This window comes from Camelus dromedarius, chromosome 24 (genome assembly GCF_036321535.1).
Source record: "Camelus dromedarius isolate mCamDro1 chromosome 24, mCamDro1.pat, whole genome shotgun sequence".
NCBI lineage: Eukaryota > Metazoa > Chordata > Mammalia > Artiodactyla > Camelidae > Camelus > Camelus dromedarius.
In genome coordinates, this window is record NC_087459.1 from 31,011,758 (window position 1) to 31,029,962 (window position 18,205).

The window sequence follows — 18,205 nt, forward strand, 5'->3', positions numbered from 1 at the left end:
ATGTGCACCTCAATGTTCACAGCAGCACTATTTACAACAGCCAAGGTATGGAAGCAACCTAAGTGTCCATCAACAGATGAATAGATAAAGTAGATGTGATAAATATACACAATGGAATATTACTCAGCCATAAAAAGAATTAAATGTTGCCATTTGTAGCAACACAGATGCCATTTGTAGCCTTGAACGCTATTTCGCTCAGTGAAATTAGAGAAAAACAAATACTGTGCAATATCTCTTATATGGGAATCTAAAAAATACAACGCCTTAGTGAATATAACATAAAAGAAACAGACTCAGATACAGAGAACAAACTAGTGGTTACCAGTGGGGAGAGGGAAAAGAGTGGGGGTAATACCAACTTAGGGGATTAAGGGGTACAAACTAACATGTATAAAATAAGCTACAAGGGTATTTTGTACAACACGGGGAACATAGTCAATTTTTATAATTATAAATGGAGTATATCCATGAAAATTGTGAATCACTCTATTGTGCATCTGTAACTTACGTATCATACATCAAGGATACTTTAAAAAATAAAAAAATAGGAGAAGAGTGCAGGAGGCTACAACTGAGATGACTTTTATGAAGAATGAGACAATAAGAAAATAAAAAAAACCCAAAATGCATAGAGCTGAGCGCTCCCAGCCATGCCCACACCCAGAGCTGACAACGGGGCTGATGGTCTGAGTGGCCCTGAGCCAGTGCAAAACAGAGGGACGGCACTCCAGGCGGCAGGGGGTGGGGGTGGGGGTGAGCCAGGTCCTGGCATGGTCACCCCCAACTCCCAGCCCAGGACACTCCAGCCTGACCCCAGGGGTACATGCCCTGCGACCCAGTGCACTGGGCGTGGACAGGACACGGATGTCGTGGCTTTGCTGTTTCACGGCAGTGTGGCGATCATGGAGGGCAGCTAGCTCAGTGTCTGGCCAGAAAAAGGGCTTTGCGGGTCCTTTGGTTTCAGAGAAACTGAATCACGAGGCCGTCTGCCCCCGCCCCATCCCCGCAGTCTCGGGAGGAGCGGCGCGCTGGCGCCACCTGGCGGCTCGTGTGGCATCGCCCCGCGCGGTCTTGGCCCACGTGGTAACAAGCTGGTCTCTGTCCTGAGTGGGGGGGCCTCTTGGAGGATGCCAGCCTCAGACAGCCGTCTCCCTCCTCCCCTACTGCCCTCCAAGGGAGCCACATCAAAGAGTGGGCCAGCCCCGCTCCCTGGGGAAACTGACACAACAGTGAGGGAATTTGTCCAAATCACACAAATCAGCACTAGGGCTGGGACTCCATCCCAGAACCCTCAGCCTTAGGTTCTGGCTCTGATCCCTGGGGTCAGGTGGTAAGCTGCCTCCCCTCTTTTTCCCCCTTTCAGGTGGGTGGGATGCAGCCACCCTCCCTGACCGTCCTGAGGCTCAAAGGGGCACCAAGGTATCCTTCAAACCCCAAATGCTTCCTGGCCCCCTCACCATCCACACAAACCTGTCCCTGGCCTGCCAGGTGTGTGGAAGGAAGTCTGGGGTCCCAGCCAGGCAGGTGGGCCCCGTCCTGCCAGGGGCCCTCCTCCCACCCCAGTGCCTGAGACGGCTGCATGGACACTACTTGGAGGCAGCGGTGGGGCAGTCGCTCTGCCTTCATCTTTAATGGCCAGTGCGGTACAGTTAGTGGACAGACGGGTGGACAGGACACAGAGAGGCTGGGTGGTCACAGCGGTACCGGGGTGTGGGAGGGCGTGTGTCCTCCCCCTGGAGAGGCCCGTCTTTGGCAGGAGGCTCCCAGAATCCCCCCAGCTCAGGGCGCCGAGTCAGCGGGAGCTCTGGAGGGACCCCTGTCCCTTCCTACTTGCCAAGGACTCCTGGGCCTATCTGGACAGGGTTCAAGGCTGAGGTCAAGAGTTGACTTTGGCAGGGTGTGGGCCCTGCTTTGTGGCCCCAAATTGTATCAGACAGGGAGGAGCCAGAGAAGTGTATGGGGGTCCCCAGGCAGGCAGAGCCCTCCAGGCCTGAGGCATTAGGTGGGTGCCAGTGTGCATAGGGCGTGCTGGCATGGGGGAGGCCGGCACCAAAGCTGGGGTTGCAGAAAGGCCAGCACAGGCCGTGCTCTGAGACCATTCAGACCCAGGACTACAGCTCCTTCACAGCGAACTCATTTTGTTTGGGAGAAGCAGTGTTTAAGAGCAGGGCAGTATGGGGAAGCCGGTGGGGTGGGGTGGGGTGGGGTCCTCAGTGAAGGGAGGGGCTGGGTCAGGTGCTGCAGACCGTGTGATCGGGGCAGGGGGCCCTCAAAGTAGACGCGGGTGAGGGTCCCCAGGAAGAGACACCGGCTGGTGGTCTGCTCTCCCCGGTGAGGACGGCAGTGAGGGACCCCACAGAGCACTGGCTTGGCTAGCGCTGGGACCACGGACACAGGCGGAGGGCGGGGGGCAGGTGTGAGACGAACAGAGGGCACAGTGCTGGCAGAACCCTGGTGGCCGCGACCCATCCAGGCCTCCAAGAACTTGGCAGGACCCTGGGGCTGGAGTGATGGCAGCTGGGTCCAGAGAGGGTGGCGGGGAGGATGCGGGGCCCCGCAGGCACTGCAGGCAGGGGTTTTGGGGGGGGGGCCTGGCGGCCCTCCCTGGGCAGCGCAGGGTGCGGGCCTGGCTCAGGGGCTGGCGGGGGCCGAGGCGTTGGTGGTGGAGGTGTGGAGGCAGCTGCTGGGGGCGCCCCGGGTGAGGCTGTAGGTGCAGTAGGCCACGGCCGAGCCCAGCGTCAGCCCCGTCATGTAGGACACGGTCATGGTGTTCCCTGCAGACAGGACGGGACCTGAGCGGGAGGGAGGCTGCAGGGCTGCGAGAGGCCCCGGGTTGGGGGTACAGCAGCCAAGTCCCGCGCACAAGTCCAGCGGCCACTTAACAAAGGGCTGGAGCCCGAGCCTTGGGTTCTCAGGTGTGAAGCAGGGACCGCTGTCGGCTCCTGCCCGAGGAGGCGGCCGCCCACAGGCCGGGGCCCCAGGCCTGGCCTGTGCCTCCCCCACTGCAGTCTCCCATCTCCAGCTGCTTCCTCGTCACGGACGCCTCAGGATGTCTAATGGGCTCTTGAACATACTTCGTGCAGAACCCAGCTCCAGGGCCCCTTCCCCATCTCAGCTGACGGCAATCCAACCTTCTCGCTGAGCAGCAGGCCTAAACTTGGGAATCCTCTGGACCCCCGTCCCTTTCTCCTACCCTATCTCCCAGTCTGTCCAATGGCCCTGTGGGCCCTACCGTCAAAACCGATCCAGAATCCAGGGCCTTCGTCCAGGCCCCACCCACCTCTTCATGCCACTGCCCTGGCACACACGACTGCTTTTGCCTCTGGGCCTTTGCACATGCTATTCCCACCACAACACTCTTCCCCCACATTGTCACGAGGCTGGCCCTCACTAGTTCCTCCAAGTCTTTGCCCAAGTCACTGCCTCAGTGAAGTCTTCCCAGACTGCTCTGCCTCCCTGTGAAGCCCCCACCCCTACTCCCCCATCCTACTGCCTGTTTCATATTTCTTCATCATACCTAGCACCATCCAAAAGATTACATCTTTTTGTTACTTGTCACCTCTGGACTGTCAACCCCACAAGCACAGGGGTCACTGTTTTGTTGCCACTGTGTCTCCAGCGCGTAGAACAGCGCCTGGTGCACGGCAGGGGCTCACCAAGTAGCTGCAGGATGAATGAAGGGTAAGTGACTGACAGATGTCCCCACGCCTGTGAGCTCTGAGGCTGACGTGCTCTGGGACCCAAATGTACCTTCTCGCTGTGTGGCCTTGACTTTCATGGGCCTCGGTTTCCCTGCCTGGCAGCGGACAGCCCCGCGGGCAAGGGGGGCATGGGCCGGGGGCCTTACCTGCCAGCTCCCGCTGCCTGGGGCTCACTTTGCCCGCGGCCAGAATCATGGGCACACTGCCGAAGTAGCCGTTGCTGATGCCCATGAGCAGGGAGAGGACGCAGGGCCAGGCCGGGTGGCGCAGGGCGGGCGTCCCGCTGGGGTAGACGCACAGGATGAAGAGGGGGATGAAAACCACGCGCAGGCAGGAGCAGGCCAGCAGATGGGTGCCCCGCCAGTCCATGGGCAGGGCTGCCAGGATCTGTGGGGAGCCAGACACGTGCGTTCCTACCTGTCCCCGAGCCCACTGCCCTCGCATCTCCCTGGCAGCCTCCAGACAGCCCCCATCCTGCCTGGTCCCTGGACACTCCTGGCTCGGCCCAGCTCATGCCGTGTCCCCACCCTTTCCTAGCTGTATCCACAAAAACCCACCAAATCCCTTGTTAGAGGCACACAGTCCTTGCTGTGCACCCAGCACCCAGCTAAACACAACGGAGGTGCTGCCTGCTCAGTCCTCACAGCACCCTCGCCAGGTGGGGCTCTTAACCTTATTTGAGAAACGAGAACACAGAGGCCCAGAAGGTCAGGGCCACGTGCATCCACTCGCAGGAAGTGGCAGCAGCTGGACCCACTACCTAGCCTCGCTCCCTCTGGAAGCAGAGACTTGAGGGTTTCTCAGACCTCTCAGCTGTGTGACTCCAGGCAGATGGCTTTCCCTCTCTGGGCCTTATAGAAACCTCAGCTTTGGTTTTGCTGGAGCCCTGACCCCAACCTTGCCTGCACCCATAGCACATGATGCTCTGCCTGGGTTCGTCTGGCCCCTGAGCCATTTCTAGGTGCTCCTGTCCCCTGTACTTCATGTGCCTGCACCCCTGATGGTCATTAGAGACCCATTAACTAGTGAGCATGGGGTGGGAGGGTGAGAGCCGGCCCTGGCCAGACCCCACAGAGCTGCCCTGTGATCACTTGGGGCGCCCCTCCTACCCTGCGCTGGCCGTTCCTGCTTCCACCCTCCCCACCCGGAGACCCGTGCATCCTCAGCTCGGGGTCGGCGCCTCCCTGGGGACCCTCCCTGCAGCTCCCACGACCTCCCCGGCATCTGCTGCCCCCACCCACGGTGTCCTCCCCGCAGGGGGGCCCACCTTGCCCACGAAGTCAGAGAGGTTGAACACGGCCATGATGAGGATGGGCAGCCACTCGCCCAGGATGCAGTGGCGAATCTCGGACTCGAGACCCGGGAACAGGCACAGCGTGATGAAGTAGGTCACGGCGATGGACAGCATGTCGGCCCAGATGACGCGCGCCACGACGTAGCGGTGCAGCAGCAGGGCTGTGGGCACCAGGCGGGGGTCAGGAGGCAGCACCCCGAGGACCGCCCCCTCCCGCCGGAGCACCCCAGGCGTGCAGACGGGGCCAGCGAGCCCGCGGGGGTGGAGGCACCGATGGGAGCGTGGGCCCAGCCCGCCCCCACCTCTGAAGGAGGGCCAGCTCCGCCGGATTCTCGGCCGAGGCACATCGAAGCGCGTGTAGGCTCCCCCGCTGCTGGTCACTTCATGGGCTGGGCTGTCCTTTGGGGACCCGCCGTTGGACAGGGTTGGGCCTTGGTGCTCCTGGAGGGAGGACGGAGCGGGAAGGGGTCTGGGTGGAGCCCCCTCGCAGCCTCCCGCCTGCCCTGGCTTCCTCACCACCCCACAAGCACGCCCAGCTCCTCCCAGCCGCTGAGCCTTTGCGCATGCTCTTCCCTCTGCCCCAACGCCCTTCCTGTGGATCTTCACCTCCCTCCCCCCCCCCCCCAAGGCTCCAGTCTCAGCCCAGAGCCACTTCTCGGAAAAACTCCTTGACCAACAAGGGGGCCCCCGTTTCTGGCATAGGCCTTGTCACAGCACGCCTCCCTCTAGCCGGTCTCTGGCTCGCTGCAGTGTCCCCAGCCCAGGGCCCAGGGAGGGTGACTCGCTGTAACAGAGTCTTTGAGAACATTCTGGCTCCCCCTGCCTGGCCCTCCTCGTGGCCGGCACACCTGCCATCCCTGGACCCTCTGCGGGATATGCAGCCCTGCCGCCACCAGAGGGCGCCCCAGCCCCCGGATGCTCAGGTCGCAGGTATGAGCCATCACCACCAGGGGGCGCTCAGGCCTCAGCTGTAGATCACAGCCAGGGGGCTCAGGCCGCAGATCTGGGCCATCACAGCCATGGGTCTCCGGACACAGGCGGGTGGTGGCACCAAGGGACGAACCCTTAGACCACAGAACGAAGGAGGGCCGGTGGGAAGGAGCCTCGGGCCACAGAAGGAGCTGGCGCCTGAGACTCCGGGAGCGGGAGGCGCAGCTGTCGGAGCCCGGCCGGGACTGGGCGGAGGCTGTGCCCGGGGCCTCCCGGCTGCCCGCCCCCCATCTGGGCGACTTACAAAGTGGACGTCCTCGGTGCCGACGTCGTGGTGGATGCGGTAGCCGGCCCCGCAGCCCGGGCGGCTGGGGCGCGGCCGCGCCGTGTGGTAGAGCACGAAGCGGCTGCGCCGCACCAGCAGGTGCAGCAGGAAGCAGAGCAGCTCCAGGCCCACGGAGACCAGGAAGAAGATGAGCGTGCCGGCGCGCTCGTCCGGCAGCAGCAGCTTGGTGAGGATGCGGCTCAGGGAGACCATCACGCCCGCCGTGCCTGCGGGAGCGCCGGGGGCGGGTCGGCCCCACCGCGCACAGCCGGCGGCCCCGCAGTGCTTCCGCTCAGGCCGCCCCCCTCCGGCGCCACCCCCTGCTCACACACACCCCCGGAGCATTTATCGGGTGCCTGTTGTATTCCCGGCACCATCCCGCCCTGAGGACACGGGCGGTTTATACACACGGGGCCCTTCCTTCCTGGGGCTCTGTGGGGGGAGGCCACAAACAGGTCACAGAAAAATGTCGAAAACTGCATGATTTGGGGGGATAGGCAGAGACTAAGGGCCGAGCATCCCTGGCAGAGGGCTGGCACGAGCTCTGTGCGTTTGTGTTTGAGGTGAAAGAAAGTAATGGGCCTGGAACCACGTGGGTGAGGTCCTGAGGTTACAGGGGAAAGTAGTGGGGGTCACTGCAAGCAGGGTACCTTCCTGGAACCCAACTCCGTAGACACAAGGCTTGGAGCTCTGGGGGCATGTGGTCGACCTCACTGTATGGTAGAGGGTGCAGAGTACCCCCAGAGGAGAAACAGGGACCAGAGTCCACGTCGGTCCTGGCCGGGGCCCAGCCTCCTGCCGGACAGCACGGCTGAGCCGGGCCCATCAGGCCCGGAAGGGAGACTGAGGACACCTGCAGGAAGGTGCTTCAAGGTGTGGGGCCCGTGATGCGTGGTGCTGGGTTAAGGGCTGAAAAGGGGCGGCAGGGAGAGAGAGGGAGTCAGCTGCCTGAACCAGGAGCTGGAGCAAAGGAATTGGCCTGGAGGGCAGGTCCCCAGGATGGGAGAAGGAAGGACTCAGTGTTGGGTAAGTTTGGGGTTCGAGCAAAGGGGTGCCATTCACTGAGCAAGGGCGGGTGGGAGATGATGAAGTGGGCTTGGGAAAGTTAGTCTGGGACGCCAAGCAGCGGTGGCTCGTGGATCTGGGGCTCCAAGGGATCTTGATCCTTTAGGGATGGCACTGTACATCAGGGGTGTGGATGGGAGGACCCACACACACACACATGCACACATGCAAAATGCATACCATGCACAGGTGCACCGGCTCTCCAAGACACCCTGAACCCATGCTCAGAGGGGTGTGTGCTTCCCACATCACATAGGACCGCACACTCGAGATCACGCACATCAGAGCCATGTCCCTTCCATCTGGGAGCCCCGCCCCCCACTAGCCAGGGGATCCCCAGCCCCACGCGCCCAGAGCTCGGGAGCCCTGCCTCAGTCCCAGGAAGAGGGTCCCAGCACCCGGCTCCGGGGGCTGCAGATACTCACTCTCCCCCGTCATCACCCCCTGCGTGTACCTCTTGGGCAGCATCCCCGTGTACCCGTAGAAGCTGGATTGCTGCACTTGAGAGAGAGAGAGAGAGCAGTAACCGTGAGACACCGCTTATCTGTCCGCGCAGAACAGAATTCGAAAGTTTGAGAGCACTGTGTTGGCGAGGGTGCGGGGAAAAGACATTAACACCGCTAGTGGCAGAGGGGTCTGGTCCAGCCACCTCGCAGGGCATGGTGGAAACAGCAAAGCCCACTGCCTACTGCTGTACTGTCTCCCTCGTCCCCGCCACGTGGGCCAGCCAGGCTCCTCCTCCACCTCTGGTCACTGAAATCTGAGCAGAAATGACACGTGTCACTCCTGGACGAGGTGAGAAAAGCCCATGTGGTCTTCCTCCCAGTGCCTCTTTTCCCAGCGGTGGCGACAGAAGAGGCTGCATGTTATACACAAGGAGCGGCTGTCAGTCCCCAGTGACTGTGTCAGACACAACCCAACTGACACGCAGGACGCGTAGAAGGAGCCAGAAATAAACCTGAGATTTCCAGGCTCATTTGTTACCACAGCATAACCTCTCCCATTCTAACCAGCAGGTCAGAAATGCAGCATTCTCTGGGGAAATCAAACCGCACTGACTCTTGTCCTAGCCTCGCCCACACCTGGATATGAACTCTGGAGCAGGGCTGGCAAGCTGGCGTCTCCTGGTCCTTACCAGCGTTTGTTGTCAACGTTGTTGGTTAATGAAACAGAACAGGACAACACAGACCTGAGTACAATGCCTGGACTGAGAATATTATTTCACGAAGACTTGATTTCATTTATAAACACACACACACACACACACGTTTGCTAGGTCATAATGTGAAATGCATTTCTCCCTGGATGTCATGGTCAAAAAAAGTTTGACAGTTGACAGAACAACCGAGCTGGACCTTTCCAAACATCACTGCCACCAGCGACAGAAGAAGGCTGGATTAAGACATCTGGATTAAGGAAGACTGAAGATGTGACAGATAATGCGGTGTGTGCTCCTGGGCTGGGTCCTGCATCAGCAGAACCCAACTATAAGGATGTTATCAGGATGATCAGTGAAACTTGAGTATGCACTGTAGATTAGATAATAGTATTGTATCAGCGTTAGATGTCCTGATTTTAGCAATTATAAATGTGGTTCTAGAGTAAATGTCTCAGCTTTAACTGTTAAACACTCTGAACTGTCAGTGTTTAGACAAGAAGGGTGATGACGTCTGCAACTCCCAAATGGTTTAAGGGGAAAATATATATTATTTCATATTTAAATATATATATATACACACACACATACTTTAGAAGGTGGAGGGGGTGGTGGACAGAGAAAGCCAGAGAGGGAAAGAAAGCAATTAACACTTGATGAATCTGGGTGAAAGACACACGGGAACTCGTTATATTATTCTTGCCACTTCCCACAGGTGTGAAATAGTTTCAACACAAAAAGTAAAAAAAAAAAAAAAAAAAGTTGGAAAGCTACCACCCAGGAGAAACACCATGACACGGTGCCACGGGCAGGGGAGTGCTGAAGCCCAGTTTATAGCTGAGCAAACCAGGGCACTGCCTGCACGCCCACGCGCCGCGTGGGGGCCTGCGGGAGCGCCGTGTGCGTGCACGTGCGGAAGCAGACACAACGCTGCGCGCGGGGATGCGGCCCCGCACCTCGTGTTACACGCCCCGCCCTCAGCAAGCGAACGGGGCGCGGGCGACGGCCTGCAGGGGGCGCTCTGGGGCCAGTCCCCGACCTCCGGCCCTACCTGTGCAGCCGAAGGCCACGGTGCCCACCGCCGCCAGGTTGATGGCGTAAGCCTGGTCACGAGAGAAGAGCTGCAGCCACACGTCACAGACGCTGATAAAGAGGAGGGGGCCCAAGGCTAAGAGGTAGCCTGTTGTGGGGAGAGGCCAGAGAGGGGGCAATGAGCAGTGGGCTGGGGAGCCCCCGATCCCACTTCTCCCATAGGGCCAGGTCTGAAGTGCCCCCTCTCTGCCCTTCCTCTTAATACTGGGAAGGTGTGGACACCTTAGAGGTCTAAGAAGGGCACCCGGACGGCTCCCTGGAGGAGGCGCCGTTAGAGCTGGGCTTTGAAGCTGAATGCTACCATGGAGACGGAAGGGCTAGGACGAGCAGACTAGGCTGAGGGAAGAGCAAGGGCCCGGGGACACACTCGGGGCGCACAAAAGCCTCCCCAGGGGGAGTATCACGCCAGCCTGTGCTGCACGCATCCAAGCCTGATGCGATTTTCATACAGGAGGTGTGCCTGTTTTACAGACAAGGAGAGTGAGGCACAGGGAAATGGAGGGGGTGAGGGATGGGCCTGGGTGGGCAGCGTACCCGCAGTGATCCTGGTGTGCAGGCTCAGTCTCTCCACCAGTGCGTTGTTCAGGAGCACAGCCACCAGGGCCACCAAGATGTAGGTGAGACTCATGTCAAACACAATGGAGGTCCCTGCAGGGGGCCGGCCAGCAGCAGGTGCTCAGGCAGAGCCCCACCCCCTGCACCTACCCCCGCCAGGGACTGCCTCCGCACTCTGCCCAAAAGGGGCTGACGGCCCAGAGAGGGTGAATGGCTGTCCTGGGGTCACACAGCAGTTCACAGCTGAGCTAGGATTTGAATAAAATAGGCTCCCTGAGCAGGGTACTGCCTGTGGGGCTACTGGAAGGCAGGGGGCAAGAGCTGAGTGTGCAAGTCAGCCTGTGGTGGCAGGACAGGACTGTGGGGGGCCCACCTGGGTACTTGTGGTGCAGGTAGTCCACGTCGGTGATGAAACTGTTGTATGGCAGCAGGAAGCCCACACCAGCCAGCAGCATCGCAAAGTAGATGGCGTGGTAGCGGTCATCGGGCACCGGCTCCTCTGCCGATAAACCCAGACACCAGGTGGGAAGTGGACAAGCCCTCTCCAGGCTGCAGTCCACCGGCATGGCCACCATTGCCATGGCCACAGTCCACCACAGCACCCCCATCAGGACCACCACAGCCACAGGCACTACGGCTATCACCCTGACCACAGACACAGCACCTCACCATCCCACACCACCATTCACCTCTCACTGCCACCAGAACCACTGCCAGCTTAGCCACCGTCATGACCTTCATCACCATGGCCATTCCCACCATATCCAAATCACCAAGCCATAATGACCATGGCCACTCTCCATCACTGTGGCCACAGCTGCCCACACCACTGCCATCATGGCCATTATCAAAAGTCACCAAACACCATGGCCACTGTTACTATTGTAGCCCCCATCGTGACCACCATCACCATAGCCATGGTCCATCATCATGGGCCACTGCCACTGCACCCACCAGCATCAAGGCTATCATCCCCCTGGCTGCCATCCATCCCCACAGCCAAGGTTGCAAGAGCCACTACACCACGGCAGTGATCGTCACTATCACAGCCACTGCCATCGCCTTCACAGCCACTCCAACCACAGTCACTGTCACCATGGCAGCCATCCACCTTCACGGCCACAGCTGCCCCAGTCATCCAAGTCATGGCCGCGAGGCGACATGTACAACTGCCAGCACCACAGCCAGTGCAACCATCACCATGACCACTGTCCACCACCAAGAGACCACTGCCACCACGACCATCACCATCACAGCCCCTGAAGCAGCTGGCTCTACAGAATGACAGAATGGCCTTTTGAACACTCAGCTATGGGGCCAGACGAGCGGGAGAGGAAGAGCAAACCAGGCGGGACTCGGCGGGGCTGAGGCGGCATTCTCCGCGAGGCCGCATGCGCTCTAAGTCAGCGTCCAGTATACGGGCGGCTTCTCCCACAGTCAGCATTCACACATCCAGAAACCACGCGTGGAGGTGGGAATGGGGCAACTCACTATGACCTTCAGAGTTCCACTTCGCTTCCCACCCCTACGACCCGAGGCTCTGCTGGTCCACGGGACTTAGTTCCAGAGGGAGGAATGGTTCTACCCCGAGACACAGTGACATAGTTGATCTCGAGGCTAAGACTGCCACTGACTGGTCTGGGCGCCTCCTGCCCCAGTCTACTGGCCGAGGAGAGGGCTGCTGTCCTGGCTGGGGTGACTGGTCCTGACTATCAAGGGGAAGTCAGGCTGCTCCTAAACTGGGAGTAAGAAAGAGTATGTCTGCAAGACAGGAGATCCTTTATAGCTTCTCTTAGGACATCCACGGCCTGTGGTACAGTCAGTGGAAAACTACCAGCCCAGTGCCAGCAGGACTGCTAGTGGTCCAGAGCTTTCAGGAGTGAAGGCTGCATGACCCACCAGGAGAAGAGCTCGGGCGAAGGAGACACGGGGTGGGTGGTTATAGACACTGGCTGCCGCCACGTGACCAGTCCCAGACACGAGGAGTAAGTGTTATGAATATCTCTTCCTTATTTTGATATGAGTATGTTCGTGTGTATGTAATAACCAAATATTTTTGTTTTATTCACTCTCTGATGCCTTTCCCGTCTAACATAAGACGTGCATGACAGCTGTCTTTGTACCTCAGTATATAAGGTACGGGGTGTCAAAGGAGAGGTATGAGCATCGCACAAGGACTTTGCTTCTTCTGGGGAAAGGGTGAGTGTGTTTTCATTAGCACAGGGGTCAGCTGCATCATGGTCGGTGGGGGTTTCACTGTTAGCGTCCTTATTCGGAGTTTAACTATGGTTTAGGGAGCTGTGTGTAGGAGCCAAGCTGGCGGGGTGGGGAGACTAGGATGGTCCATTTACAGGCCAACTTGGCAGCTGAACCACAGTTGTTTAATCAAACACTGGCTGAGGTGCTCCTGTGAAAGGATTTTGCAGATTAAAGTCTCTCCTTAGTTACGTTAAGCTAATCAAAAGGGAGGTACCCAGGGTGGGCCTGACCTAATCAGGCAAGACCTTGAGGCCTTCCCAGAGCTCAGGGACCCCAGACAGCTCATGCCTGTGGGGTTCCAGCCTGTTTGTGATCTTCCATCCTGACCACCTGCCTTGCGGACTTCAGACTGGCTTAGCCAGCCTCCCCTTTAGTTTGTCAATTTCCTGTAATAAATCCATATGAATATTTATATATTGATACCTGTATCATATCTTCAATACTGTCTATCTCTGTCTGTCTGTCTATCTAGCTCCTACTGACTCTGTTTCTCTGGTTGAACCTTGACTGATCCAGCCACCGTCACTGAAGCCATTACAGTTAAAACCACCACTGCCACAGTCACCAAGGCCACCAACCACTTCCACGGCCACTGCCACATGACGCCCACTGCTATGCCTGGCCAGAAGTCTGGCATCTTGGGAATGGGCTCCAAGCTGACTCTCCATGCACACGGGTGCCGGGAGATTATCCAAACCCAGCACACAGCTCGGCCAGCAGGACCCCCACTCCCCATCTGCAAAGAGAGGGGATGGGACCTGAGAATAAGCCCCTCTTTCTGGGCCTGAGCTGGTACCAGTATAACCATAGCCATCGAAAACTGGCTGTCACCTACAGGGTTGGACCCAAACCTGCCTGACTCCAGACCCGCACGCAGCCCACCCTGCAAGTCTGATCTCAGGCACCTGGCCTGTTTCCAGAGGTTGAGACACTTGCCCACGGTCACAGAGCAAGACAGAAAACCAGGTCTTTGAACCTCACATCAATCCTCCTCTTTTCAGGCACTCTCCTGCCTCCACTGAAGTGAAGCATGGCTTGTTCTGGCCAAAGAATGTGACCAACACCGTATGTGCCACTTGCAGACAGAAGTTTATGCACAGGTCAGCACAGGACTCACCGTGTGCCCAGCGGTCCTGGAAGCCCATGTTAAGATGGAACCTTCTCTGGACACGTGGCATTAGTGAAGGCAACGGGATGGTGGGCTTGTTTGTTACCACAGCTCATTGAATCCGTCCTGACTGATGCTGCCTCCCAGGCTCAATGACCACCCACAGCTCCCCGTCCCAGGAAGGCTCCTGAGGGCTCCCACAGAGCCTGCTCTGGGCAGACGCGTACCCTGGCCGCACCCTCACTCACCAGAGTCTGTGAAAATTGGGATGCCCCTGGCCCTACTGCCCGGGGTCTGAGCTGCCCCTGTCACCGCCTCCTCCAGCTGGCCACTGTCGAAGCTGAAGCTCATCACCATGCTCCTGTGAGGTGTGCCCGCCACGCTGGGCTCCTGGAGGCGCTGGCTGCCCACGGAGCCCATGGTAGCCCGTGCTGCCAAGAAAGCAGAGGAAGCAGGCTGGGGGACCCAGGAGAGGACTCCCCACCCCCTGCCACGTTGCCAAGCCCGTATGCCTGGGGATCGTCCTCTCTACTCATCCTACCCATTTCGAATTTCTATTTTATTTAATTAAAAAAATTTTTTGAGGGGGAGGTAATTAAATTTATTTATTTACTTATTTTCTTATTGGAGGTTCATGGGATTGAACCCAAGACCTAGTGCGCGCTAGGCATGCACTCTACCACAGAGCTATACTCTCTCCCTGAATTTCTATTTTACTTTTTAAAAAAATTTTTAACAGAGGTACTGAGGATTGAACCCGGGACCTTGTGTATGCTAAGCAGGTGCTCTACCACTGAGCTATACCCTCCATCCCACCCACCTTGAAGCTGTGCACTGGAGCACACAAACTTCTGCGGACGAGTGATGTCACATGATTTGCGTCTCCCTGGCCATGGTGGAGAGCAAGGATGGAGACGTGCACGGTGGGGGGCGGGGGCGGGGGGCATGGCGAGAAATAGAATTGAGGGGGGTGTCGGGGAGACATATCGTGAACACTTTGTATGGCAGCGCTGCACTTGGCTGCCCCACGAAACATTTCCCTCTGGGAGGAGGGTCCGATATTCCCTCATTTGACAGCCGAGGAAAATGAGCGTTGGGGGGGGTGAACAGCCCTCCTGCCACTACTCCGACGCCCGTCTCAGTCAGCAGTGGTGTTGGGAGTCACTGCAGCGCTCCGTTCTGGGGCCGACCCCCTGCAGCTGCAGGAAGTCCTTCCTTTGGTCTTCCTTGGTTTCTCTTGCTTCATTTTGAATCTGTAGCCCTTCCCTCTTCAGAGGAACGTAAGGTGCTGACTTGACTGATTCTCGATGGAGAAACCCCTACTGTGTAGGTAACCCTGTGTGTGTTGGAGGAGGGGGTCTAGCTTTTCCCTAAAACATCCATCAATTTGTTTTTCTAACAGCCTTTATTCATTTATCTGATTGCAAAAAGGATACACGCTTATGGGAGAGAATCTGAGACAGTGATGGGACATGGCAGCGTTGGGCAGTGGGGGTGGCATCTCTGCTTCCTTAGCCCACCCCGAGCACATGTAGGGGAGCCAGGGAAGAAGCAGGGGGCAGGGGAACCACTCCCACGTGCCCAGAGTCACTCCCATGCTCTCTGAGGTTGGCCCATGCCACGCCCACCTGCCCCCTTCTGCTTGTTTCATCTAATTTCCTCCAGCAACCCTGCCTCAGTTTACCCGCTCCCTAGCCTCCTGACGGTTGTGCCCACCAATTACCGAGCACCCTCCAACCCCAGTCCTGTGTTTTCCCCGTTCCTAGCTCCCCACAGAGAGTCTGAGTTGGGCCTGGGAGCCCCAAGCCATCCCAGTTTCCAGGTTGGTCCTGGGGCCTGGGGAAACTGCCCCTGCCAGCTGGGGCCTGACCTGGCTGATGGGCACCCAGGAGCAGTGGAGAGAAGGGTAGTGGGCTTTTCCTTTTCCTTCTAGGAGCTGGGAAGCCAGGCGAGACCCACCATGCTCAGTGCTGGGCCTCCTGGCACATCTGGAGCTGGGGGCCAAACAGTACTTAGAGCTCAGCCTGGGTCTGAATGACCGTGGCCTTGGGCAGGATCCCGCACTGAAGGCTTGGACACCCTCGGGCCCTACCCATCCACCTCTCTCTGCAGACAGGAGGGGCCAGCAGCAGAGCGGAGGTCAGCAATGATGGAACACTCCTCCCTCCGGCCCTGGAGGAAATCCGACCCTGAGCCCTGGTCTGTGTTCAGCAAAGGTTCCCGAGACAGACATGGTGCCCACACACGCCTGGCCTCTGAGCTGAGGGTTCCGCCCCGCCAAGAGGCCACGCCACCCGGGAAGGCGGACGTGCTCAGCATCAGCCAGGAGGTGGCCCCTCTGCTCCCTCCCATTCCCTGGCGGAGGCAGCAGCTGCCACCCACAGTGCCCGCCTCAGCCACTGTCCCCATGTGCCCCTCCTGGCCCCCTCTTGGGAGGTGTTCTGGCTGCCTCGGCTGAGGCCTGGTGAACCTTCACACGACCTCACAAGGTGGCAGGGCAGAGGGTGCACTGAAGAGGCAGTTCCCACCTCTCCTGAGCTACAGGCACCCAACTCCCCTCCCCCAGACTCCCCTCCACTCCACACCAGCAGCCCAGAACCTCAGCTCCTCCCCAACACACTCCTCCTCTTCCCGGGTCCTTCTTTGATTAAAATGTAAGGACAGGGACAGGGAACTTCTCTGCTCCCCCATCCTGTGGGGACCCCAGTCACTGCCTCCATGGGTCACACCTGGGCCTCAGTTTCCCCATCTCCTTGTGGACAAGGAAGGTGAGAAAGTGCTCCATGAGTGGGTGAGGGGTGGTTAGTAGGGCAGGCCGGCTGCACACAGGAGATACCCAGCATCAGCCTCCGCTCCAGGGACCTGCTGTGGGCTGACCGCAGCCATCCTGAAGGCCCAGCTCATGCCTCCACTTGGCAGAAAGGGATATTGAGGCACAGAGAGTCAGGCCCAGGGGTCACGCAGCTCGTAACCGGAGCCACAGCAGGCCCACCACCTTGGCTCCGCCATTTCAGCCGTGACCGAGTGGACAAAGCTCTGACTGTGCCCCAGGGCACTGCAAAGGGCACTCACTAGATGTCTGACCAGGCTGGCCCCTCTCAGGGGCTGTGCTCTACCCCCATCCAGAGGGGACAAGGGAGCCTGAATTTTACTTGGAAACCCAGTCTGCTAGCCCTCCCTGGGCTCCTCGTGAGCCCCAAGCCCTGGCTGGCGGGATGCCCTTGGATGGCCCTGGGCCCCTGTGCCTGGGCTGGCTTATGAGTTCTCTGCTGTTCTTTCTCCAGCCACACATCCTGGACCACCCCAAATCCTCTTCGTTGGTTCTGCCCACAGGAAAGTGCGTTTCAAGACCCTTGCGCCACTCCATTTCTGGATTCTTGGGAGGATGTGTGAGGGCACTGGCCACAGGCGCTGGCTGGCTCCTGGGGTGCCCAGCCCCAGCCTCCTACCCCTGGCCTTGGTGCTACAGTTCCCCTCAAGCCCCAAGCTCCTTCTGTGAGACCAGCCCCATCAACAACTAAGTTCCCAGGCCTGTGCTCCTAGGCAAAGGACAGACTCCCGGGCCACTGGGAGGTGACCTCTGGGAACAGGCCGCACCTCTTCCAGCGGCTTTCCCAAGAGCTGGGAGGGGGCTGGCTGGGGGAAGGGGCGAGGTGGGGCGGAGGGGGTTCCAGAGAGGAACTTCAGGTGGAAGAACGCTTAGGGAGTGTCCAGGGAGCAGGTGGCACCTAGAGCTGGGCATGGCCTGGAGCCGCCGGCCACTCTCACCCTTTCCGTGTCTGGGTCCTGCGCTCGCAGATGGGCTCGTGGGGGCTGGCCCGGTCTGGATGCTGGATAGGCTGGAGGTGGGAGACTGTTCATTCCGGAAGGGGGTGGGGGCTGGAGGCTCTGGGTGAGGGGGCGAAATGTTCCCTGTGGGTCACGTGACCCTGGCCCTGGACTCGGCCGGAGCCGGTGCAGAGGGAGAGGAGGCGCGGAGTGGGGACGCGCGCGCCTCAGACAAAGGCTCCGACAGGTCTCCTTGCCCCAGCCGGTCCCCGCCCCCGCCCGCCGTCCCCGCGGTGACCGCTTACCTCGGCCGGGCCGGGCCCGGGGGTCCTCTGCGCGCGCGGTCCCGCCCGCGCCCAACGCCCCCGCGCCAGGACCCCTGGGCGCCCGCGCCCCGGCCCGCTGCGCCCAGCTCCCTGCACCCCGCCTCGGGCCGGGCGTGGCCGGCGTCCTCCGCGGGTTCCGGGCCCGCGGGCCCCCGGGTCGGCGAGCGTGTCTGGGGGGCGCAGCAGCATCGGCGAGCACAGCAGGGGGCCCCGCGCTCCGCCCCCGCCCGCCCCCCGAGCGGAGCCCCGCCCCTTTCTCCCCTCCTCCTTCCCCGCCCTCCTCCGCCCTCCCCCGCCCGTTGCACCGGCAGAGGCAGGGGAGGGGCAGAGGCTGAGGTCTCGGCCCCCGACACCCCGGGGAGAGTACGACGGCCCTGGAGACCCGGGGTGACCTGTGACTGATGTAGCCGCCAACCCCCATGCCCAGCTCCCCGTCTTGGTGCCCAGGCCTCCAGTCCCCCTTCCCTGGTTCACTCCCCTAACCCGGGTACCCTAGCGGGGGGAACCCTGCGGTGCTCGGAGGGTGGGTGAGACAGGGCACCCGGTGACCTGATTCAAGTTTTGAAGGATGAGTCGGATTCCGCGGGCAGGAGAACGTGCGGATTCCAGACAGGTCTAGAGGC

General features: G+C 59.6%; 1 protein-coding gene across 2 annotated transcripts; it reads right to left on the minus strand.

Annotated features, from left to right (window-relative positions):
* Positions 1-653: 653 nt before the first annotated feature.
* SLC29A4 (solute carrier family 29 member 4) lies at positions 654-17,721 on the minus strand. 2 transcript variants are annotated; one of them, XM_064478724.1, is made up of 11 exons: positions 17,562-17,720; positions 13,737-13,919; positions 10,495-10,620; positions 10,101-10,214; positions 9,526-9,654; positions 7,744-7,818; positions 6,233-6,480; positions 5,301-5,439; positions 4,972-5,159; positions 3,851-4,091; positions 654-2,777 (listed from the first exon to the last, which is right to left on the minus strand). In XM_064478724.1, the coding sequence occupies exons 2-11, from the start codon at positions 13,906-13,908 to the stop codon at positions 2,635-2,637; spliced, it is 1,575 nt and encodes a 524-aa protein (XP_064334794.1). In that variant the 5' UTR covers positions 13,909-13,919; positions 17,562-17,720; the 3' UTR covers positions 654-2,634. The 2 variants fall into 2 exon arrangements, with proteins under 2 accessions (XP_064334794.1, XP_064334795.1); XM_064478725.1 differs by lacking the exon at positions 10,101-10,214 and having other exon boundaries at positions 17,562-17,721.
* Positions 17,722-18,205: the final 484 nt, after the last annotated feature.